General features: G+C 38.9%; 1 protein-coding gene across 2 annotated transcripts; it reads left to right on the forward strand.

Annotated features, from left to right (window-relative positions):
* Window positions 1-3,803: 3,803 nt before the first annotated feature.
* casq1b (calsequestrin 1b) lies at window positions 3,804-26,545 on the forward strand. 2 transcript variants are annotated; one of them, XM_085450825.1, is made up of 12 exons: window positions 3,804-4,237; window positions 20,473-20,505; window positions 22,264-22,357; window positions 22,693-22,793; window positions 23,007-23,118; window positions 23,230-23,303; window positions 23,508-23,638; window positions 24,131-24,176; window positions 24,316-24,370; window positions 24,696-24,796; window positions 24,959-25,033; window positions 25,743-26,545. In XM_085450825.1, the coding sequence occupies exons 1-12, from the start codon at window positions 4,001-4,003 to the stop codon at window positions 26,082-26,084; spliced, it is 1,401 nt and encodes a 466-aa protein (XP_085306951.1). In that variant the 5' UTR covers window positions 3,804-4,000; the 3' UTR covers window positions 26,085-26,545. The 2 variants fall into 2 exon arrangements, with proteins under 2 accessions (XP_085306951.1, XP_085306952.1); XM_085450826.1 differs by lacking the exon at window positions 20,473-20,505 and having other exon boundaries at window positions 3,805-4,237.
* Window positions 26,546-26,856: the final 311 nt, after the last annotated feature.

Below are 26,856 nucleotides of genomic sequence, written 5' to 3' on the forward strand. Positions count from 1 at the left end.
CTCATGTAGTTATGTTTTGCTTCCATTGAGCCAAACTTTGAAGGTCTATCAAAGTTATTCTCTGGACTTTGACTGCTTTTTCAATCATTTGCAGTTCTGAACCTGACCTCACCTATCTCAAAGGTGTACCTCAAGGTTGTGTCTAACCAAACCAAACTAAGAGAAAAGGCTGAGCTATGCTAAATGACACGATAACTGGACTGAAAATCAGTGACAACAGGTCAGATGGAGGTTTGATAATGATTTGGGGCTGCATTTCAGCCAGTGGTGCTGGGTCTTGTTAAATTGATGGAATTTTAAATGGAAAAAGTACTGTCAGATTATAATCAACCATGCAATACTTTCTGGAAAGCATCTGAATGGCAACAGCCTTGTTTTTTTTCAGCATGATAATGATCTCAAACACACTGCCAATGCAGTAAAAGCAGACCTGCATAGAAAAAAACACCACCAGTCATGATTGGCCTCCCCAGAGCCCGGACCTCAACATTACTTAAGGAGTGTGGGATCATTTCAAGGCAGCCGACATCTAAAGAAGAGCTTTGAATGTCCTTGAAGAAGCCCGGAGAACTATTCCTGAAGACTACTTAAAGAAATTAGAATAAGGCTGCCTAAGAGACAGAAGGCTGTGTTGAAAAATAAAGGTGGTCATGCTGAATATTGATTTTCAAGCTCATTCAAACTGTACATGTATTTTGCATGCATACTACTTCTATGTTTGTTCAATGTTTCAATAAATCGCTGCACCTGTTCACATTTTCCTCACAAAATATAAAGAAATGAGGGGTGGATCATGACTTTTTACACAGAAATGTACTTACAGATAATGTTAATATCTTCTATGTTAATGTTTTAACATCAATACCTAAGTGTAGTCAGCCTTTTAACAACATTTAAAAATGTCCCTACACCACTCCTTACTTTATAAACTGAAAATCGGGTGTTTCACACACCAATAGATATGAAGTCAAATATATTTACATCTGAAAACTCATTGTGATGATGCCCTAGCTGTGCCAGCACCCCTACGGCGGCCCTCACTGGCATCTAAATAGACACATGCTGCCTGACCCACCATGCTGGCAGAATGAGAAGGGCGATCATATTACAAACTGTTATTAATAGCCACCCTCTCCCCTTTCTCATTGTAAACTAATAGCTGACATGCTCTCACACTGTATCTGAGTCTCTCTGTGCCACTCCTCTATTAAATCTAATTTCTCTGCTCCAATTCAAATATAGCTGACGCACAGGCCAGAGGAGTGTGCTCAGAGCACGCTCATGCGTCAGCCAGTCACTGTAGCTATAATATATCATCTCCGTCTTCAGTCAAACATAAACTGTCATGAATTGTGATGTTTTATTGATGAGAGTTCAGGACTTTTTGCACATGAGCAATCCTGTTACAGTGGGGCAAAAAAGTATTTAGTCAGCCACCGATTGTGCAAGTTCCCCCACTTGAAATGATGACAGAGGTCAGTAATTTGCACCAGAGGTACACTTCAACTGTGAGAGACAGAATGTGAAAAAAAAATCCATGAATCCACATGGTAGGATTTGTAAAGAATTTATTCGTAAATCAGGGTGGAAAATAAGTATTTGGTCACCTCAAACATGGAAAATCTCTGGCTCTCACAGACCTGTAACGTCTTCTGTAAGACGCTTTTCTGTCCCCCACTCGTTACCTGTATGAATGGCACCTGTTTGAACTCATCATCTGTATAAAAGACACCTGTCCACAGCCTCAAACAGTCAGACTCCAAACTCCGCCATGGCCAAGACCAAAGAGCTTTCGAAGGACACCAGGAAAAGTATTGTAGACCTGCACCAGACTGGGAAGAGTGAATCTACAATAGGCAAGCAGCTTGGTGTGAAAAAATCAACTGTGGGAGCAATCATCAGAAAATGGAAGACATACAAGACCACTGATAATCTCCCTCGATCTGGGGCTCCACGCAAGATCTCATCCCGTGGGGTCAAAATGATCATGAGAACGGTGAGCAAAGATCCCAGAACCACACGGGGGGACCTGGTGAATGACCTGCAGAGAGCTGGGACCAAAGTAACAAAGGTCACCATCAGTAACACACTACAACGGCAGGGAATCAAATCCCGCAGTGCCAGACGTGTTCCGCTGCTGAAGCCAGTGCATGTCCAGGCCCGTCTGAAGCTTGCCAGAGAGCACATGGATGATACAGCAGAGGATTGGGAGAATGTCATGTGGTCAGATGAAACCAAAGTAAAACTTTTTGGTATAAACTCAACTCGTCGTGTTTGGAGGACGAAGAATACTGAGTTGCATCCCAAGAACACCATACCTACTGTGAAGCATGGGGGTGGAAACATCATGCTATGGGGCTGTTTTTCTGCCAAGGGGACAGGACGACTGATCCGTGTTAAGGACAGAATGAATGGGGCCATGTATCGTGAGATTTTGAGCTAAAACCTCCTTCCATCAGTGAGAACTTTGAAGATGAAACGAGGCTGGGTCTTCCAACATGACAATGATCCAAAACACACCGCCCGGGCAACAAAGGAGTGGCTCCGTAAGAAGCATTTGAAAGTCCTGGAGTGGCCTAGCCAGTCTCCAGACCTCAACCCCATAGAAAATCTGTGGCGGGAGTTGAAAGTTCGTGTTGCTCGGCGACAGCCCCAAAACATCACTGCTCTCGAGAAGATCTGCATGGAGGAATGGGCCAAAATACCAGCTACTGTGTGTGCAAACCTGGTAAAGACCTATAGTAAACGTTTGACCTCTGTTATTGCCAACAAAGGTTATGTTACAAAGTATTGAGTTGTATTTTTGTTATTGACCAAATACTTATTTTCCACCCTGATTTACGAATAAATTCTTTACAAATCCTACCATGTGGATTCATGGATTTTTTTTTCACATTCTGTCTCTCACAGTTGAAGTGTACCTCTGGTGCAAATTACTGACCTCTGTCATCATTTTAAGTGGGGGAACTTGCACAATCGGTGGCTGACTAAATACTTTTTTGCCCCACTGTATGTCAACACTTCCTACAGAGCATCTCTCATATTTGTTTAAATACTAAGGGGTTTCCTGATGTGTGCTGAAGTAATCTTTGCTGATTTAAAGTCAAAGCAGTCATTTTTAGTAGAGCTAACGTGTACAATTCGTTCATTCTGGTGTTTGAACAATGAGAAAAAGCCAGACTTTCCACCTATTGGGAATGGTTGGAAATGAACCAAATAAGTGAACCAAATATAACTGAGACCAGTTGTGGAGGGTGGCTAGAAAATTGGAGAACTATTAAAGGTTATTTTTCTGAGAAACAAACAAGTGTCCCCATTTTCTCTGTTTTTCTAAAGACAACTACTCTCTGACCCTCTATGTGGACTCTGTGGACACCATGTTGTTCAGAGTGTTGTCCAATAGAGCTCTTATTTTTAGAAAGAGTGTGTCTCCTCTGCAAAACTTAATATGGGAAAGGCATCTTAGAGCTCTCCTTTCTACCCACTCTCATCATACATCTATCCATACCTTCAGCCCTCAAAGACACTAGGATGGTATCTGCAGCTCTCCAAACAGCCAGCAACACTGTTTTCCCTTTTCATAGCTCTAGCTCCAAACAGGTGGCTCTACAGCCTAAACATGGCTCCTCCTATGTTGCCCCCCCTTTGCTATTTTCCTGAGCACTATCCACCCTGACTGACCCCACCACTGTCATTCCTACATTTTAGACAGCCAATGGCTTGCGGATGGGCAGGATCAGTATTGTGCCCCCTTTACTGCCCCAGAAAATGGTACCACCCTCTTTAGCTAGTGACATCAGCAAAACCATGTGCAAATCTGTTTTAAAAGGAGGGTATTAATGTCAGGCCTGCTCTTCTCTAGCCTGCGGGACAAGAAGAAGACACTAAGTTGTGTTTGGGACAACATTAACTTCTTTAAGAGTATTTTAGTTGCCCTTCTACCCCGCTATCACCAGGCATTGAGAAGAAGAGTTCTTACAACGAACAGGTGACAATAACCATGAAATGGTGCTGGGTGTTTTTAGGGGTCTTCGCTTCTTTGGGGACCCTGTGCTGGGGAGAGAAGGGCTTGGAGATCCCTGAGTATGATGGCAAAGACCGGGTCCATGAACTCAGTGCCAAGAACTACAAGTCCATCATGAAGAAGTATGACGTAATGGTGCTTTACTACCACAAAAATGTGGATGGGAATCGCAGTGCCATGAAGCAGTTGCAGATAGAGGAGATTGCCCTGGAGGTGGGTGTCTGCCAAATAATGACACTGAATGAATATGTGGTGCATGGGTGTGAAGGGGCATGGTGGGAGGAGGGGCGTGAGGGAAAGGTTTCAGATGGGCAATTTGGCACCACACTGGGGGTTCCTGGATGCAGTCGCAGCTTTCACACTTAGGGTTATTGATGAGTGGTATTACCCATTTGACATTTAAGAAGAAAGGCAAAAAAGAACAGATTATTCAGTGAGGCCAAGTTGAATAATTAATAGATCATTCAATTGTGGCATCTCACGAGTATGGCTGCCCATGGACGAATGCTTTAGAGAGGCAGCCATAATGGAGAATGTGGGGGAAAAGATGCAGGGGAGTACTCATCTGGAAGTCTAGACTATGGATTAACATGCATTCAGTCACCTGTTATCAGATTATTTTCCAAATTAGGTAATCATACAATGATTCCAGTTTCAATGTTGAGCATAATTGATGTATCTTCACACAAACTCACAGAAATAACTGAAACTTTGAAGACCTTACAGGATAACCTGTCCATGTGGACACTTATGGCATATTTACATTTTATTGTGTCATGCAGCTTGTTCATTTAATCCAGCTACCTTTAGGTATGGTTGATGATAATGATTATTTGTTCATTATTTGTTGAACTTGATTAATTGACCCCTGTAGCTGCCTGCTTACATCATTCAGGAGAGACTTGGATTCTTATTGAAGTTAAACTCAGGTGAAATGATGTTGCAGCCTTCATAGAACTACACCAACCATGCTAACCATTGTAGGAATACGTAAAATATGAGTTTTGCAAAAGTAACAGCAGAACATTGACAAAAAATCTGGTGAAAAAACAACGAGATTTACACATTAAAGTCTCACGAATACTGAATAGTCATGACTGCAAAATATATAATTTTTTCATTGTGCCTCATCCTGTTCTGTATATTTCTACATGGGAATGAGGCAGGACAGTGGTGCACCGTCACCCCAGGGCTGAAAGGTCTTGGATTGGAATCCGACCTGGCGGAGTTTGCGTGTTCTCCCTGCATCTGTGAAGGTTGCATTGGGATACTGTGGCTTCCTCCCATAGACATGCTTTGGTTTAGGTTTATTGGTGTGTAGTAGTTTGACTCTATGCGTTAGCTCTGTGACAGGTTGCAAGCCCACACATGACCATGATGTGGATGGAAATGGGAAAGAAATGTATATTATTCCTTTATTATCATAAAATATTAATCCTTTTGATCTCATAGTGTTTACACAGTGGCCCATAGGGTAGTGGTTAACACATTGACCTAACACATGACCGCTCCCTGGTTTGAGACTTCGAAGAACTTAACATCTTAGCATAATTGTGTAAAATACGTATGTGGATCTACTGCTTTGTTGACCTCTGATTGAATAAGAGGGTAGCTAAAATAAGCTCTTTTTTAGAACAATAAGTTTTGTATGAATTTCATACAAGGTCATCCAGGCCTTTGTCTTTAAGACATGCTTGTATAGTTGACTTGTATAATCTGGATTAATGGATAAATAAAGCTCGGTATCATCTACATAACAATGACAATGGATGCAGGGACACATGTTCAATATAAAAAGTATCCGTCCCAGCAGAGCACACTCTGGAACTTTGCAATTTTCATGTCTGAGACTCCACATTTCCATACACGTGTTGGAATCAGACAGATACAACTCAAACCTCTGCAGTGCAGTTCCTTTAAAACCAACAGTGTGTTACAATGTCTCTGGTAAAATATTGTGGTTAACCATATTCAATGCTGCACACAGGTTACCTCTAGCTATGTTAAGCCTAAAATGTTGTATACAGTACAAATATAACCTATTACAAATTGCTTTTAGTCTAACAACATCAATTATGGTATAACATGATGTCATGCTCATTTATCTGCATGGCATATGATGTAAGTGCAACAGCAAATGTAGGCAAAGCCAGAATGTTGCGAAAGCAGAAGTAAATGAGCCCTTTCTCCTTTAAGCACCTCTGAGGCAGGCACTTACTCATAGATTATCCAGAGATACTGCTAATCAGCCAAAGGAGGAGGGAGAGTATGTCTGCTCAGAAGACTTTTATTAGGTGAATAAATATGAACAACTCTTTATTAGACAATCCACAGCTGATGCACCTGGGTCCTGCTGTCAGCCAGTATATTCACCATAGCAGCCTTTTGCTTGTCAGAGCAGAAGTGTCTTCTTACAGAAGCGCAGTGTACCTTACACTAGACTGCATAAGTCACCGCTGGAAATAGACTGGGACAGAGCTGCATGCTTAGCAAGAGGCTAAAGCCCTTGTGGGAGTTTAAGGCCATATTTCACATCAACTACATCTCCCTCATTTACTACATGCCCCCCTGGACACAGGCTGAAGTCTTAACCCTCTAAAGGCAGGCGTTGCCGATTTGCAACACTTAAAAACTAACAACTTGATTACCCCACATACATATTTTATGAGTTTTTTTTTACTCAGAAGTACCACTGCAGGACTTGGTTGTGCATTAGCAACAAAAAGTTTAATTTGAGCCTGAGAGGGTTAAACCATCATTTACACACCCAAGTCAATGGATCTGATCAATTTCCTATCTGTGGTGCCAAGTGCTGCTTCTTGGGTGGAGAAAAAGATGCTTAGTGGAGCATGTCCCTGCGGGACTGTTACTCTCTTACTGACTTCCCGCCAGTCGTGACCAATCACGAACCATCCCCTTCTGTTCCAAAGGGGATGTTTAAAATAGCTGGTCATTACCACCTATGAATCTGAAAGTGTGAATTATTAAAGTGGAGAGCTCGGGGGCTCAGATCTTTACAAATTTTGTTTAAAAGCGAGGAATGACACGTATGATGGGATGTATTTATTCATCATTTTTCTTTATTTCTTTCTTTCTTTCTGCTTTGCAACAAAATAAATATAAATATATTACAACTTTTATTAACATTGACTTGATTATCTTAATTTCAGTAAATGTCAAGCTATAGTTATGTTTAATTTAGGGTTTTCATGCATAGCCTTCATTTAAATAGAAATAGAAATGCAGTTATGTCTTGCAGACACAGTTGGTGTGCTAGCAGATTATATCAATTGAAAAGACCTGCACTCAGAAAATTTTCTATAGATGGTTTTTGCAAGTGGTGACGTATTACATATAACCTGTGCACTCTGGAATGCAAGCAGCAAGTAAAAGTATAACTGAAAATAATCTCAGATAAGACTCAAACTTTGGCTCCTTGATCAAACGGTGTGCATGTTTGTGCATCTGACCACCTGCCCATCGCTTCACACAGACTTTGTAAAGTGAAAACAAAAAGTGTTATTTCCAGGAAGCTCGAATAGACTTCATAGATTTCAGACATTAACACCAAATGAGAAGCATGAAGTTTCACTTTAAGGACTAGAAGTTGGTATCAATCACTCTTTAGCTGGTTTCACAGATTTCTATACTCATGCTAGAATTATCTGAATGTCGTAAATGGCATTTAGCTGCATGTGTTTGTGAAGAAGCTCACTCAATTGTACATATATGTGGGAAATTATATGAAGATCATGCTGGCTTGACACAGACACATACACACACATCACAAATCCAGAGAGCAAGTCAAAAAGATATTCACTCACTGGAAACAAACTCTGGTAAAAAATGACCGCACTGGTGAAATACGTTACCAGCAAACTCAGCACTTTCCAGTGTGCTGCAAAGACTTACTCAGTCACTCCAAAAACATGCCCAACATGTCACCTTTGACCACAGCTGTAGTCACATTAGTCTGTGAAAAAGAACCGATGTAATCAAATTACACCCTTTACTTGTAGTAGCTATGGTTTATGAAAACTCAAATTAAAGTGTTTCAATTAGTAAGTTACACTGGCCAAAAACGGGGAAGGCACTTGGCACAAAACTCTGCCAACTCTGCCAAATCAAAACCTACTCTTACTGTTACTATTTTTCTTATTGATTATTGTTGCAGTTCCTAGTTGTACTCACAGGTAAATTTCCTTAACCACTCAGTTATTTTCAAGAAACCATATCGTATTTTTGCGAGGCATTTTTGGCTTCACCTACCTAAGTCATTTAAATAAATAATTATACATAACAAATTATATATTATTTATATAAAAAGAGCAACGCCCCCAACCCCTCCCCCCCCAAAAAAAAATCAACTACACAAAAAAACCCCCCCACATATAGATGAGTAGCACATGGTGAATTGTCCTTGCTGAATCTTCTACTTTACTGCTATAGTTAATTAGCATGTCAGCAGAATCTGGAAGTGCATTTTTTCCTTGTTGATATGTTGATAAAGAGGTGACAGAAGAATAAAAAGTGATAATTTGATAGAAGTTTTCATGCTTCACCAGGCAACCGAGTATAAATATATCTCTCATGCATTTATTTAGTTCCATGCGATATGTGGGCGTTTAATCACACATGTCCAACAGTGCTGCGAAGTGACAGCAACAATCTGTTTAATGGACTGGAAGCAAATTTAGATGGCAGTGGTTAGACTTGAACGACCTAATGTGCTGGTCTTAAAATACAACCTCCACCTGCAGCACCAACAGCTATAAATATATCTCATTATTATGACAGACATTATTATGACAAATATTACAAAGCAGAAGTCATTAGGATATGATTAAAGACTAATGGACGGGAAGCAAAATTAACATCTAAGCGCCAAAAGCAGTGATTAAAATGAGTAAGTACTCAATGTTACGCTGGTTAAACACATGAAAATAATTGCATCAGTAATATGAAAACTTTAGATTCATAAGCAATTTTTGCAAACATTGATCACAACTTGTTTTTCTGCTTTCTCTCTTCGTCCATCTACAGATCTGAACTCTGATCTTTGGTTGCTATGTACTGTAAATGCTCATACTCACCAGTCTCTCCACTGCGCTCAGATTGTCTTTTTCTTGCCACACTCTTGAGCAACACACCAGCTCTCTGTTTTGCCGACTATGTTGCTATGGTCCCCTTTGTACCATCCAGTAAACTGTAGAAAGTAAACTGTGAAAACAGCAGGAGCCACATCAAATTACTCCTTCATTCTTGATTTATTTATTTTTCTTAAATTGGTATGTTTTTAATCAGTGAGTAACATATTACAAAGAATTTGTCTGGAATAGCTTTAACGCTTTAGAGACTATTTTGCAAAGTTTTGTTTTCATATTCTGTTCTTGTGCTTAAGCCTTTTACAAAGGGATTTGTTCCTGAGCCATCTGGTCTGACTTAATAAGCATTTTCTTTATTAAAAACACGATAAAAAAATATACATGTTGGGTTTTTGTTTTTGTTATCATTCACAAGAACTTTTAATGATGTTGCCTCACTTATGAGTTTCTCTTTTGATCTTTGTGGAGCTGGGACTTTCATTAGTTAAACCTCACTAATACTGGCCTGGACCCACTCGCCTTCAGAATTGTCCTATTCTTCGTGGCATAGATTTAAAAAAGTGCTGGAAACTAGACACATAGATTTCAGTTCATAATGACATGATTGCATCATATAGTTAATGTAGATTTGTTGTCCCATTATGCTCTCATCCGTAATGGGAATATCCAGTTCTCCAAGCTGTTTGACTAGACTGAGATCTGGTGACTGTAGAGTTCATAACAAACTTTATCCTGCTGTAAGCAGCTATCAGAAGAGAGTACACTGTTGTCTCAAAGGGATGGACATGGTCAGAAATAATACTAAGGTGTACAATGTGTGTCAAGGAAGTATCCCACATCCCATTACACTGATGCAAGCAGCCTGGGCCATTGATACAAACCCGGATGGATCCATCCTTCCTGTTTTTTACACCAAATTCTGATCACGCCATGCAAATGTTAAAGCAGAAATCAAAACAGATCAGACCAGGCAACATTTTTAAAGTTTCTTATGCTGTCCAATTTTGGTGAGCTCATGCAAATTGTAGCCTCAGTTTCTTGTTCTTAGCTGACAGGGGTGGCACCAGGTGTGGTCTTCTGCTGCTGCTGCTGCCCATCTGCTTCAGGGTTTATTTAATAAATGTTTTCTGAGATGATCATTTGCATACTTTGGTTGTTCTCACTTTAAAAAGGGGGGTTTCACTCTTGCCTGAAGTCATCAAATCAGCCCCCAACAAGCTGTGACATGTTTATTTCACATCACCTTTTCCTGTAGTTCAGTTATATTTAAAGTATAACAAAATGAACTGCTAAAATTGTATATATTTTATATTATAATTTAAAATAAATAAATGCATGATTTTTCCAAGGTCATTGAATCATGTCATAAACATCCATCCACATAGTGGGCATGTCATGTTGTATATGGAGCTGTCTTTCTCCCAGCCAATTTGATACAACTTCCAGACTGAATTTAAGCAACTGTTACATAGATTTGCCACAAAAATGCAAACAGACAGTCATAATTCAAACAGCATCACACTGTCTGACTTTGGCGATCACCTCAATCTTTATATGTCTTGACAAACACGATGCACTGTCCTCCTGGATTTTACAAATATTCACAACAGCATTAAATAAGACATATAATACCATATTTTATTAACTGAATAATAAAGTGCTGGGCAAGAGTGAATAGACTTACTGTTCATTTCCTTCTATGTTTCTCCAGGGAGAATAGAATTATTAAGTTATAAGTAGTTGTTATATTAATAGCTAAAAAAAAGTGACATGGGTGCACACAAGGCACGTTGTCCAATATTGTACAGGAAGTACAGGAAGGAGGCTTCTGAGTTGTCCTGTCTAATCTTCTTCCATCCTCAGAGAGATCCGGGAAAAGGTCACGCTGTCACTGTGGTAACTGTTATTCAAAGTGACTGCTGAAGCCTTCCCCCAAATATAAATCAGGCTTACACTTGAATGGTCTTAGTTGGTTGGGTTAATAGTACACCACTAATGCATCTTCACCTTAGCTACTACTGAGAAATTATAATTGAAGCTGCTGGTCTCTTATTAACTAGAAATCCCATAAATTCTCCTCAAATACAGGGTGTAGGATGTCAGCTTTTGAAATGAGTCAGTCAAAAAGACAGTACCTTTATTTCTTGTAATTATAATAATGTGAATTTCTTTGTGTATTTAAGTAGAAATCCGCAATAAATTTCAACAACAGTGAAACAGAAGTTTGCTTTTGCTGCCTACACTGTTTAAAATTAAGGGCCATGTGTTTAAAAAATGCAAATAATCTGAATGGCCAGCCTTAAAAACCAACTGTTGCTGCAGCTGTTGAATAAAAAACAAAATAAGGCGTAACAATTATCAGTAAAAAATCAGTTAAATACACTCCTCTAAATCAGTGACCATATTATTGACCAGTGACCGAACCTTAACCTGATTGAAATGCTGTGGTGGCACTCCTAGAGAGCTCCTCATCAATGAATGGCAACAAACCTCAGTGAACTGAAACAGCATCTTAAAGACGAGTGGCCAAAAATGCCTCAACAACAGTGGAAAAGACTGACAAAGTCATAGAAAAATTGCTTACACCAAGTTATTGCTGATAAAAGTAATTCTACATTCTACTGAATCATGGGGTGTACTTATAGCCCTTTTAGTACCTTGACTGCAAGCTGAAAGGTCTTTTGCATGTGACAAAACACAGCAATGGAGGATGTTGAGGTGATTAACCTGCTGCTCGGTCTGTGGCTTTTTGTCAGACTTGAGGACCACAGGGTTTTTGTGCAGCCATTTCCTTTGTTTTCCTTAATTTTCTCAAATGAGTCGCTTTAATGACTCATCATTAACTGGCCAATCAGTGGCAAGCAGTCATTTGATGAGTTGGCGTCACATTTTTGGATTGCCTCAGATTGCTAGGAACTCGAGGCCAATAGGTACTAAAAAAGTACCTGGTACCAAGCCAACCAAGAAGGTGCTACTGGAAAAGGGCTATTGTTTTTTCACAGGACTGTTAGTCCCGTGTGTCTGTCCATCCTCTTCAATAAATTGCTATGCACACAAGTCTTGAAGATAATCTGACAGCCTCTGAGTCATTCCTCCAAATGCAAGGCAAAATTATAGGGACAAATGAGAGTGACGAGTAACACACCTGTCAAAATGTAACATAGAATAACACAGCTTTTGAGTTGTGAGAGACCTAATCCTGTCTTATCTTCTTTCCTGGTCCCAAAATTTAAAGTGTGAAAGACATACTAAATTAAGAACAAATTTGTGAGATGTGATATCATTGGATACGACAGGAGTTATGCATACGTGAACTGTCCTTGGTGTTATTCTGCGGCATCATCTCATCTGTGTTGATAGATAAAGATGTTTGTTTGCCAGCGAGACTGGCATTCTGACTGCTCCAGTTTGTTCCATGTCAAAACCCACCTGTTGTTTATAATAATAGAAGAGTGTACCTCCTTATTTGGTTGGGGTGAAAGAGTTAAAATGATGTTTTTGCAGCCTTGTGTGGTAATATACCATGAAGCTTTTATGCAATGTCTGTTTTTCTATTTTTTTTCTAACTCTTCTCAATAATCCCAGGCGTGACTATGCAGCTCTGTGGTCAGTAATGCATATGGCCCGAGGATCCATGGTACAATATGATACCTGGATAATGTGTTTTTTGTCATGAAAGGTAAATATGATAAACTACTGGTCTCGGGTTGATCGCACTGAAACTCTACCAGGCGTTAAATTATCTGTTTAATCTTTCTGAGGTATAAAAATTCGAGCTAGTTAATGTGATTTCATAAAATATATTCCTGAATATAATCACAGAGACAGCATGCCCTTCTCTGCAGATGAATAGCATTGAGTATTTTCATAAACAGCCTCCACAGATTACATTTGCACATCTGCAATATTGTTCGGTAAAACCACTTGACAGGTTTATCATCGTTATAGGGCTCCATCAAGCAGCTGTCAGCCACAGTGGGCCTGGATATGAAGTGCAGGTGCAACGGAGAGCAATGTCTCATACCAACAAACTCAGTTTTCCCTAATGAAATTCTGCTATTATTGACTTTTGTCGTGTGGCAGGGTTTTTGGGTATTTGCTTGTTCTACCAGATAGCTTAAAATTGGTCATAATAAAAGAAAAACAGTATGGGATTGCATTCAGTTTTGAGATAACACAACCAGATGTATTTTTCTATGCTTAATTCTTTATTAACTGCTTCCATCCATCTATCCATCCATGTTACAAAGTGTGATGCTACACAGCTTGCCAGTCGCTGACATGGGCAGTGTTTCATGTATGAGTAGTTTTTTCCATGTGTACAATCATCTCTAAATTTCCACGCTATCCTCTCTTTCTCCCTCAACATAACACACACACACACACACACACACACACACACACACACACACACACACACACACACACACACACGCACATTTTTGCCTTTTCCATCCTCTAAACATTCGTTAACCCACACCTCTTTTATTTGCATGTGCACCTGCCTTCATATCATTTATTCATTGCAGAAGGATGTTAGGGAAATGGGAGGGATCAAGGTGCACTATGAAAAAATTAAATATGAATTATGTGACTTTGAAACCCCAGCTTACATCTCTATTCCACAACGTGATGGACCTGAAGAAGGACATGTATGAAATTGTTTTCTTGCAGTTTATTGTGGAGATACAACCATAAATTTAACACTGTAGACATAGAAGAAAACATATTTACAGCTAGATATTGATATTTTTCAAGTACAATACAGTGTTTTATTTTTTAGTCTTTGCAGAAATTATGGTAATGTAAAATTTGTCAGGATTCAGTAAGAGAGGCCTGTATGGGAAAAATCCCCTGCTAACTGTGTGAGTGGTTGATGGAGGTTTGTGTAGTCACTAGTGGGAAATTGGTCACAAAGAGGCACTGAATCTCACTTGCAGTTGCTTTGGTTGCTAAAAATGTTGCTGTTCTCACCTGCAGTTCGTATGGAAGACACCAACTTGCCAACACCAAGTGATAGTGAATCAGTTATGAAAACGTGATTTGCACCACATGTTTTCATACAGCCTTTTTAAAATGTCTTGGTTAAGCATCAGGCACATCTTCTGCTTTGAAGGACTGAAGGTTAGTCAAACCCTAACCTGGGTTAAAATGGCCACGGTCTTTCTATGCAGACAGCATGTTCTTCCAGTGCCTGCATGGGTTCTCTCCAGGTACTCAGGCTTCCTCCCACAGTCCAAAGACATGCATGGGGTTAGGTTAATAGGAGAGTCTAAAATTGGCCATAGACCAATTTTAAGTGTGAACTGTTGTCCTGTTTACCCTGCGATAGACTGGCGACATGAACAGATTGTACCCTGGGTAGATGTTTTGGGTACATATTGTTTATGGGGGTTGGAACAGAAATATTAAAACAACATTGTAATGTCAACCAAACAGCTGAAAGCGCTGTGCTGAGGAGTTCATGATATATAGTAGAGGACATTTTTTAAAAAGTATTAGTGTACAGTCTGCAACAGCTTTTCTGGTATTGTAGATGGTGCACTGTAAAAAAAAATGCTGGCAAATCTAACTTCCTGCATACTTTAAGGTAACAGAGCAGTTTGTTGCAGCTATTCCATGGCCCATTTTCACTGCATACATTGTGAGTTGCTGGAAACACACACGTACCAATAACTTTAACAAAAGCTCTAATTAGGTCTCCAAGCAGTAAATCAGCATGGTCTGTTAATGCATCAGTTTTTACTTTCCTGTTTTTTTCTTGTGCAAGAATAAATAAATAAAAATGTATATGCTTGCTAATGAATACTTTGCTGCACCAGTTAAATTGAAAACAGACATCATTTATGCAGATGGTTGCAGGTGTACCATTTTTGCTATAGTTGGTGAAATATATTTTTCAGTAGTACACATCATGGTTCCTAGTATGTGTCTCACTGGAAGGCAATCGTGTGTGCACAGACACTCTTGGCTGCATTGGCACACCTCTTATCTATTAAATGGCTTTAGTAAAATAACACATGTGCAGTTTTTCTCTTTTCTTCTCTAACGCTCCACAGTGGGCCTGACAAATGCAGGAGATTCACAGATGGTCCCAGACATTTCTGTCCTCACAGTGTGCTGTAGGGAATCAGTTTCTGTGCCTCTGAGGTTTCCAAAAGCTTTCCATGCATTTCATCAGCTCTCCTGAGAAAGCACGCTGAGCTGAAGTAAAAAATAGAATAAACTTAAAAAGAAATCTATAGGATTGTTTAAAATTGTATTAATTAAAATTATTCATTTGAAAAGACAGTAGCTTTGAAAGTCTAATCTCTGTGGAAAATCCTAGACTGTCTCCTTGTGAACAGTGCAGTTACGCTCGCTAGTGGGAAGTCAGAGTGGGTTTTTTATGCGCTGTTGTGTCTGAATCTTTCATGACCACCCCGGTGCAGTGTTATGTAACAGTCTAGTGTAGAACGTCCTGATGTGTTACGGCAGCCATTACTAATTTACTGTCTGGCTGAGAGGAGGAAAACTAGCTGAACTTCTAATTTTGCACAGATCCCAGGACACCAGATTCTACAGGAAAATGGGAAATATTCCTGCTGTGACAAGCTTTTAATGTTTCTTCATTTGAAAGATTAAGCAATTTTAGAGTTGCAGACCAGAGCCTGGAGAAAATTAGTTTTCTGCCTTTTTATTGTGCATGTTACAGACTGATTTGCAGTATACTATCCTGTTGATTTTACCATCATTTTCTTATTTTTTTTTAAGAATCGTGATATTGTTGCATTGTCAGAATTAATGTTATTTATTTTACTTAAACGTCATTATCATACAACAGCATCCGTTATGACAAAGCCATTATGTATCTTCAGCATATATAACAGAGAGGAAAACAAAACCCTGTAACAATGTATTCACTAAAACATCAACCTTAAGGAACAAACATTGATGTTTTTTTAAAGGAGTAGTGACAAAGCTAACAGCAAATCTGCTACAGGCTGAGATTGGGTTTGTGTCCTTTAGGTTTTCACTGAGTGACTTACATCATAATGTCAAACACACACACACACACACACACACACACACACACACACACACACACACACACACACACACATATGATTCATCAAGTGCTCATGTGTTCACTCAAGGAATAGACCAGAAATGCACTGGTGCAAAGCAAAAATGTCTCAGTCATAGCTAAACCAACGACAGAGAGGGAAACAGCAACTAGGGCAGCTCTTTTCATGAACTTTCACTGGAGGAGGGAATGACATTTATGGTTGAGTTATGGCTGAAGAAGAATGCTGGGTATATGATGTCGAATGTGTTACTGATAACATGTCATGGCTGTGTGCAGACAGGCAGGATGAAGGGCCCAAGTGCAGGACTCACAGAGGCAAAAGTAAACTTAAAGACTCAAACAACTCAGAACAGACAACTTTAATTGGTGATACTAGGAACTGAACTTGAAACGGAACACACAGGCGAGTTTGAGGTTACAACGCGACGACAAGCAGGAGCAGACGCAGACACTAAATACAGAAGGGGAACAGGGCAAAGAGCAAACACTTGGGAGACACGGCTGACACAACAACGAGACGGAGTACACCAAAACAGAACCTGACGCACACAGACTGAAGACTACCAAAGTAAAACAGGAAGTACACTGACTGAACTTACAGACACAGACTCACGAGCAGACACTCTGACATCACAGACATGACAACAGAGGGAACACAGAGTCGTGGGACCAGGGTAGGCACAGAACAGAGGAAGGGCTGAAAACACAAAACAGAAACAAAACATAGGATAATAATAATCAGCACAGCACAACTAAAGAATCCGAACATAACCCATAACACAGACTCACATCAAAACATATGAAGCTCAAAATGCTGTGTCAAAAGGACCCAGAACCATGACATAACATATTGTTTACATACCCAGAACAAACCCACAGTACATGCTGGCATTGTTGCACTGAAACTTAAGTTCAAAGCTTTTTTACTGAAGTCAGTCAGTTATGCATGGTGAACTTTCAGCATGACAAACAACACCTTGTTTTTCTCTTGAAATATAAAGGTGGACATTATAAAAGATCTCAAGAAAGACTCAGTTTTCATATAACATGTCTGACGCTTGCTAAATACTTTGTTTAAACAAGGTGAAAGAATATAGATCTGACACTAAACTGTTTTGCATCCACCTCTCAAAACTATAATAAATCAATTCAACACACTTTTTTATCAGATAATAGAGGACATAACTCCACCTAGCTATTAGTAGGTGAAGATGTGTGATTCTGATTTAGTGGGTGGCTTATTTTTAATATAATTTTACCACTATCATTTTGAAGATCCTCCATTGAAACTTATTATAGCGAAACTTAGAAAAATAAGTAAAAATGGAAATAACTGAAAGAATGGATGTCTGTCTCGATAGATGCTGTGCATATAGTGTTGGTGTATTGATGGAAGGCATTCATATTAATATAATTATATTCTTCTAATTTGTGTCTTGAATTGTTTTAGCGATATATCTGAAGTGTCTGGACAAGCACACACATACATATACACTGATATGCACACACTCATCCCCCCTTCCTTTCCAAACGCCTTCAATACTTGTTCCCTCTTGGGAACATGGTGGGTCTAAGCCCGCGCTGGAATGGTAGCGCTGGGCAGGATGGCTGCTGTGTTTGCTTCGGATTACTCCTCACCCCCCACCCGACCCTGTGGCTTGTCACGTGTTCCATAATGTTGTGCTGTGGACATTTATGTGCTTTTTTTGTGCAGAGGAGTTTTTTTTTTTTGTTTCCTGTTCTCATGGTGTCCTCCCAGGAGCCCAGCATGAGTAGAGGTCTCTCTTTTTCCTCTTGTACTTTCCCATTGTAGTGTATATTTCTGTGTTTTTTTTCTGTAACGCTACCGATCTCCGACCTGTATCCCCATGTGATGTCTGTGTTGTGTGTGTAAGGTTGGGGGGGGGGGGGCTGGGGTCCTATTTCACTGCAGGGCAACCTGCACGTGGCGAATAAAGCCTTGATTGATTGATTGATTGAGATGTCAGCAAAATTTTCCAGTTCCTTCTTGTGGGGGATGCTGAGGTCAGATGAGATATCTATTTCTCTGGCGAGTTCTCCGTCTGCTCCAGGGTCTGCTTCCACCTGGGCATTTCTGGAAACCCTCCAATGGGATCCTAGCCAGATGCCCAAACCACCATTGGCTGCTTTTGGCACAAATGAGTATTTACAAATTTCTTGTGAAATAGGAAATAATTTCATGAATGCATATATAAGCTTTGACGCTAAATTTGTGCAGTTGAGTTTTGCATTATGTACAACTGATGCAATTTTACAAGGGTTTCTCAGTAGTACAAACATCTTCCACTCACACTGATGATGCTAGCAGGTTAGCCTAGTAGGCAGTGGACAGTTGTATATTGGACGAAATGTGATCCCCTATTGCACTGTACAGTCTATGCTCTCAATCATTTCTCAGCATTTGATGCCACAGCCAAGTGCAGCAGGGAGCCAGAGCATGTTTTTGACAGCTCACCTTGGTGCTCTTCCTCATCGGGATCACGTGACAAGCTGACTGTGACTGGGCATTAGCAAATGGAGCCAAGTAATTACGCTGCTGACCTCTAACTTGGCTTCGCGCACTCAGATTTCAGCATGGGTTGGATGATAGCAAGGGAACAGATAAGTAGGGGTGAAGTGAGGTGAGATATATAAAAAATACATATATATCTCAAGATGGAAAAGGTGTGATCTTGACACTAGAAAAGAAATGAGACCCTGAAGACAAAGCTGGTCAGCTTGATTGGATTGGATGATTGAAGTAAATCTTTACTTTTTGTGCATCATCCTCTATTCATCAGCTTCTTCGATTTATCATCTCTACCTGCCTTCTCTCCCCACAGCAAGCACCCAGAATATAATCTATTATACTTCAGGGCCTCTTGTGATAAATGGCTTCTGATACTGTTGTTTATTAAAGCTACTTTAATTCGAATTGCCTTATAAAACTCTATATTTGAATAAAAAAAGTAAAATGTAATATTGTATTATCCTCAAACAGAAATTTCTCAAATAAAAAAACATCAGATGCCACCACTAATTTGTGACTTACTATTTTTAAGCCACACGTTTGGCATGTTGGCATTTTTGGAACCAGAAGTAATTGAATTTAAATGTAGGATTCACAAAAAATCAGTTCTTAAAATGTCTTTCCTCTTAGATATTCCACAATCAACTGTAAGCTGTTTTATTCAAGATTTTCAGATTTTCAGTTTTCAGTTTTATTTTTTTCATATGCAAGTTAGCACAGGGTCAACATTGCAATGGAATGTGTTTGACGAGCAGCAGTCACTCAGCAGCATGGTACAGTAGATGAAAATATAATAAAATATAATAAAATAAAATAAAATAGGAAAATAGTAAAGAGCAAAATATTAGAGAGACGTGGTAAAAGAGAAAAGATAACTAAATATATATGTGTCTATAAATATAAATATATGTACACTAGTGATTAAATAAGAAAATCTTGAAAAGAAATATGACGGGAGGGCAGATGGGATATTGCACAGGAATAAGCAGCAGAAAATTACAGTATTGCACTTTTTAAATATAAATATTAATAACAATAAAGTGGAGTGACCAGTGCAGATTAAACAGAGTACTTGTGAAGCTGCAAGGTAGCTTCTGAGTGCGTCCTGTGTACTGTGTTGTGTGTGTTTAAGTGTTGTGGTTGAGGTGTCGTATGGCCTGGTGGTAAAAACGGTTTTTAAGTTTTGTAGTCCGAGCAGACAGACTCCTGTAACGTCTGCCAGATGGTAAAGAGTGGTAAGAGTGGAAGCTGTAAGGAAGTTACAAAGCAGGGTCACTGAGTGCTGAAGTGCATAGTATCTATATACCAAGACTCTGCTGATTCATATAACTGCAGAGTTGCAAACCTCTTCTGGCATTAACATTGTAGCATGCACTGTCATGGCATATATTTCCATGTAGGCGTAATATGTAGGTGTATCTGGAATGGAAAGTAGAGTGTGTAGTTACCTCGAGGAACTAGTTTTGTGCACTTTTGGACTTTTTCAACTCCAGAGGTTGCCACTTGGAATGGAATAAAATAAACCATTCAATAATTGAATGTAGTAGTTCCACTTAGTTATTTTTTTTTTAATTTGCAGGGTCAGTATTTCAGTACTTGGAGTACATTTGTGCATGAAGTCCTTAGGTCATGATAGTCCTTTGAATAAGCTCAGTGTAAGCCTTCTGTGTGCAGTGAGGGCCTTTCCAATTTGCTGTAAATCAAGACACTGTGCATTCCCCTAAAGCATTACTTCTTCTTGCAGTTGATCACAAGTCAAGCAGCATTTATCTATCAGGTATGTTAAGGTCTGCCTCTTGTGTCAAGTGTTTCAAAGCTGGGCTGTGAAATAAGGATTTCTCTGCTGCTGAAGTATCTGCTGATTGTTCCAATTCTTCTACTCGTTGACTGATCATGTGACGTTACAACATGCACCACAGACCAAAAAAAGTCCAGCAGCAGCAGCAGCAGCTTGGGCTGTGCAAGTTTAACTTCACGTTTCTGAAAAGTAAGTGTATACTCATTTAAAAGCTTGATCTGTTCATTAAACTCTAACATGTCCATCCATCCTCCTGCCTATTTATCTATACAGCAATGCAACCATCGGCAACAAGGGACTACTTCACCCAAATCATTAAAAAAATAATGTTGTTTAATTTTTCATACAACTCTTTATAGTATTTTTTTTGTGAAGACACATTAAAATTAAAACTAATGAGCTGTACCTCAAAATAGTTAGAAAACAGCATGCAGGTGCAGTGAAGCGTGCAGGTGAGGTTTTATTTAACACAAATTGTTTCAATTGTTCATTGGTGGAGAATATGTCAAATACATTTATTTCTTAAAGAAAAAAAAGCATTTTGAGATGATAATTACTTTCAAACAGATAAAGCCCAGTACCAATTCTATCATGTTTTGCTAGCAGGTGGCTAGTTTAGCCTAGATTAATGCCTGGAAAACTGCTAAAGCTAATATCGCTAAAGCTAACCATGCTGCTTTTCTTCAATATTTATAACAATATCCTCTCAGTATAAATTGTGTAAAATAAAGTGGCAAAAACATGATGCGGTGCTATGGAGGTTTTGTTCTGGGGTAATCCCACTTGTGGAAGCTACTTTGAAAACTCTTAGTATCCATAGACTAAGAAAGAGTGCATAAGTGTTTTTGTTTTTACTGATTTGGGAGAAATTAGCCTTGAAAAAAAAAAGACAACTCAGACATAAGCTACTCAGTCTGAACTTGGGAAACCAAAAGAATGGATGGCACTAAAGATTGTCTCTAAAGTGAAGCAGGAGATGCTTTCCACAGTTTACGGCTCTTACTGCTGGTGCTTTGGAGAATTTTGTCACTTATGAATGCTACCCATTTTGCAATGATGCTTTGCAGGCTGCTGTATTATGCTTTTGACTCACTTCATAGTGCAACCTTATATTTAAATGGTCGATCGTCATGTTATGTATGTAATGTAATGTATGTAATAAAAAATAAGAAGTGAGTACAAATGGAAAAGTGTATATGTTTGAAATGGTTTCTGAACTTGTGTGAAGAGAAAGAATAAGATGTATGTTTACAGTTTGTTTAAATATGTATGTGCATGTATATGTTCAGTAAATATGAGCTGCTCTTATTTCCATCACACCTGTTGCGACGTCTCTTATCCTTGACGTAGTTGGCCCAAGTTCTGCCTCTCTTGTTCTTCTGGAAAGCTTGCTGTCGTTCCTCTTCTCTTGCCAGCTATGAGGGCTGTCAATTGTTGGCTTTGGTTTCACTGAGATTGAGAAAGTGCAAGGCAGCAATCCAAAGCTTTGGCCTTTAAGCCTTGAAAATGAGATGAAATGCCAAGGGTTTACTTGTGTAAATGAAATCAAAAATCTGTTTTCAATGGTGTTCAGGGATTAAAAAATGCCCACCATTGTCAGAGCAATGAATCACAAATATCAGACTGAGGCATAATCAGCTTAGGTATGGCAGTAGATTCACACAACATTCACTTTATTTTCTTTTTTCCCATCCACATGCTCAACTCATTTCTTTTTGTCTTTATCCCTTTATATAGCTTGCAGCCCAAGTTCTGGATGATTTTGATGATGAGGACATTGGGTTTGGCTTGGTGGATGAAAAGAAGGATGCTGCTGTTGCTAAAAAGCTTGGTGAGCATGACAGAAACATTGCTGGAAAATTAAGGGTCTTTGGATCAATGCAAATCTATGAAATCCCACTGTTTCCCACTTTTCTCACAGCCTTTCTTTATGCTGTCACTTTATGTACAGAAAAAAAGGCTCTCATCAAATTGATTCAGTTGATTCTTTTTTTTGTTAATGAAATGTTTTAGTTATGTTACAGCACGTAATAACACCTAAAACATGGTACACAGTATTGCACTATTGAATAACTGACAGTATTGCTGCACCAGAGCAAAAATAAATGTGATTTAAAAATCTATGAAATTAAATATTATTATAATGAAACACTTTTCTTGCACCAGGTCTTGATGAAGTGGAGAGTATCTACATCTTTGCCGATAACGAGATTATTGAGTATGATGGAGAGCTAGCCGCCGACACCCTGGTTGAGTTTCTTTATGATGTAAGCAAATTCTTGTCATTCATTAAGGATGTTTAAATTCAACCGTTGTTAACTTCAGATCTCTTACGATACATCTGTTGTACATGCATGTTTCAGTTGTATTATCTTTTAAAAGAATTGCTAAATTAATTTAATTATTATTAATTTCTATCCAACTTTAAGATGCTAATAAACGGAACTTACAGTTCCATCATTTCATTGTTGTTTTGTCAGGTGATTGAAGACCCCGTGGAGATCATCGGCAACGATCGTGAGCTTAAGGGTTTCTACAACATGGATGAGGTCATCAGGCTTGTCGGCTACTTCAAGAGTGAAAGATCTTCTCGTATGTTAAAAATTAAGACTGAAAGGCTGAGTCTCAAAAAGACCCTAAGCAATTAATACTGCTTTTTTTTTCAATGTGGAAATTTTTTTTCCTTTTGTTTTTACCATGCAGATTTCACTGAGTATAACGATGCTGCTGAGGAGTTCCACCCTTTCGTCAAATTCTATGCCACATTTGACCCCAAGGTTTAAACTGCCTGATTGAGTATTTCTATTATGTTGGGACATTTTAGCAATTTTAATTTCAAATTTTAAGGTTATATAATTGAGCTTGGTACCGTATATTTTATAGTATGCATTTACTTTGTATCAAGTGTCTAAAACATTTAAAAATCACTGCTGTGCTACTTTATTTCTACCTTAGTTCATTGTTTTTTTCTTTTCTTTCAGATTGCCAAGAAGCTGAAACTGAAGATCAATGAGGTTGATTTCTATGAGCCATTTATGGATGAACCTATGCCTATTCCAGGAAAGCCCTACATCGAGTCTGAGATTGTTGAATTCATTGAGCAGCATGATAGGTGGGATACTGACATAAAGAGCTTAAGGATATATGTGGCTGTTTGTGTGTTTCCAACATTTTAGATTGGGTTTCTCAGAGAGGACCAAGACATATTACTATAGCAGTAAAGTCCATATGTGTGTGTGGTTTTATATGTAGTATAATGTAGTTTTGTCCTCATGCTGAACACTAATCTAGCAGTTCCATCTAGTGGTCGCTCCTATTACTCTCCTGCACTGTACCGTTGTTGATAGTAACTTTTAAAGCAATTGTTATGCTAGAATATGCATGATCTTTTGCAAAAGTCCATTGTTAACCATAAACATAAACATTTTAAATGTCAAACAATTACAGTTTTTAACTTAATTACAACAATGGTGGTGGTCATGTTTCAATATAGCATCATCTTATTCATATAAGTGATATATGACAAAATACTCTCGTCATTTTTATGTTATACTAAAAAAAACTGTTTTGTGTTTATAAACTTTAAGATTGTTTTATGTTTCAGGCCCACTCTGAGGAAACTTGAGCCTTACAGCATGTATGAGATCTGGGTAAGAGATCTGAGATTGCTTTGTAATAAAAAAAACAAACCTCCAAAACATTCAACTTATCATATTCAGAGTTACTTGTGTTGTTATTTTAGAGCATAAATATTCAAAATGCTTTCATGAACCTCTTTTGCACTTGCAGGAGGATGACATTGACGGAGAACACATTGTTGCCTTTGCTGAGGAGGATGATCCAGGTGATTTTCTGCCTTAGTGTTAGAACTAAACAGGTGAACCGATGTGGACACACTGAGGCAGAGGCTGTAAAAGAGATGAGCCAGTGATAAGAAAGAAGAGGCTAGGGCGTTGGCTAAGAGGTGGAAACCTGGGATGAGGGCTTGGGTTAGTGGCTGCAGCTGGCAGAGCTCTGTTCAGACACCAGAGCACCTTTTTTCTTATCCAACACACCAGCACAGGGTGGATGGGAGGAAATGGCTCATGAATTAAATCAGTGCGAAGTTCATATATGAACCCCATACTCCAGTATCACTGGTACAATAGCTGACCTTTCTTTATCTCTAGATGGCTTTGAATTCCTGGAGATTCTCAAGGAAGTGGCACGTGATAACACTGATAACCCTAACCTCAGCATCATCTGGATTGATCCTGATAACTTCCCTCTGGTATGAATTTTCTCAGTTAAAGTGCATATCTACTACATTGGAAATTATTTGTGTTCTTGATGTAGTCTACTTACAGGAAAAAATTATCCTAATGATTTAAAAAAAAAAGAGTCTCCATTTAATGCTTTCTTTTCTTTTCCTTTTTTCTGTTTCTCCTTTCAGCTGGTCCCATACTGGGAGAAAACCTTCCGCATTGACCTCTCTTCTCCACAGATTGGTGTAGTTGATGTTGAGGATGTAAGAAAACTTTCAGCTAACCCATAAAAAAACAGGCTATCTGTACAGCATGAGATACTCAAATGGTCATTACCTCATGCTTTGATAATCAAAAGAGGGAAAAACCCTAAAATTCATGTGTAACTAATCATCCATCCAGGCTCATTTTTAATTGTTTAACAGTATTTGCTCGTCACCATGGTCTATTTGTTGGTGCCATTGCCAAACAGTCTCTGAAAGATTAAAGCACTTTGACAGTAACTTTTCTTAAAGTAACTATAATTGTTATTGTCTAACAAAATGTATCAAATGTGACACATATACAACAGTCCTGATGAGGCCTTAGCTGAATCAGATTCTTAATGGGGCTTAATAGTAAGCTCTTTGTTTAGTTTCATGGTTTCTAAATTTGCCATTTTGATTCACTTCCTGGCACTCGTTAATGACCAAACAGGGTTGAGGGTAGTAGAGGAGATCAAGTAACAAGTTAAAGGAGAGGGAAACTTGCCCATCCAGCAACTGTTAACAAGTAGTCAAATGAACCCTGAAGGCAATCTATATGAAAGAAAGGGAAGACTTTCTGTTTCCTTTATTGTCTAATGTGTGTGGCGAGCACATGCCATTAACACACAACTGTTATATTGTCCTAAAGGAAATGAGTCGCCATGCAGGGCCCATGTGCATAAATGTGAATTTTTCTTTTGAATATATAAATGTCTGTCACTGGCAGGCTGACAGCGTTTGGATGGAAATGGATGACGACGAAGACATGCCAACAGCCGATGAGCTCGAAAAGTGGATCGAGGATGTTCTGTCTGGAAAGATTGATCCAGATGACGACGATGACGATGATGAAGATGATGAAGATGATGAAGATGATGATGACGATGATGATGACGATGATGACGACGACGACGATGACGATGATGACGACGACGACGACGACGACGACGACGATGATGATGACGACGACGACGATGACGATGATGACGACGACGATGATGACGATGATGACGACGACGACGACGACGATGATGATGACGACGACGATGATGACGACGATGACGAATAAATGTTTTCTACTATGTTTAACTTCACTATGATTAAGCCTCTAGTGACAGAACACAAATGTAGTGCCAGTTTTTTCTATCATCATGTGGGGAACACACCCACAGGTTTCCTACTGGGGACAAATGTTATGACCTTACGGGGAACTTTATAATGTCAGTTAGAAAAGGAGATTTTCAGAAATTACTGTCTTTGCTGATGAACAGGTTGCAGATTAAAATGTTACAGTATTTACTGTATGCCCTTTGACTGCATAAAACTAATGACTCAAAATGTTCACAGTGAATGTGAGTATAGAGTCAACTTAATGTTGTAATGTAATGTAATAGACTGTGGTTCACCCATTTCTCATTTTCTTTATACTGTAAGCCTGTTTCTAATGACATGTTTTCTACTTGAGGACAAGAAACGCTTTCTTGTAAAGTTTTTAAAGAAAATAAAGGTAAAGATACTCGACAGTCTTAAGATTGTTGCAGTCTTGTGACGTTTATGTACACTAAGTTTGAGCAGTTAGAATTAGCAGAAGAATTTGTTTAATCTTTCATATTTAAATGCTTGTTGCAATGCTGAATACAAAACTCCGTGTTTGGTCTGCAAGAAATATAATGGGGTTTGTTTTAGGTTTGCTTGTTAATACTTTAGTTAAATTTATTCAGTTACATCTAAGACAAAATAACAGGACACTCTTTGCTTTAGATTTATAAACAGCATGTATAATGTTTCAAAATAACAAACTAGTGGTAAATAGATATAGAAATCAATGATGGCACTGATAA

Source organism: Copadichromis virginalis, linkage group LG3 (assembly GCF_057382275.1).
Source record: "Copadichromis virginalis isolate Kocher_CV1m ecotype Utaka linkage group LG3, C_Virginalis_male_GT1.1, whole genome shotgun sequence".
NCBI lineage: Eukaryota > Metazoa > Chordata > Actinopteri > Cichliformes > Cichlidae > Copadichromis > Copadichromis virginalis.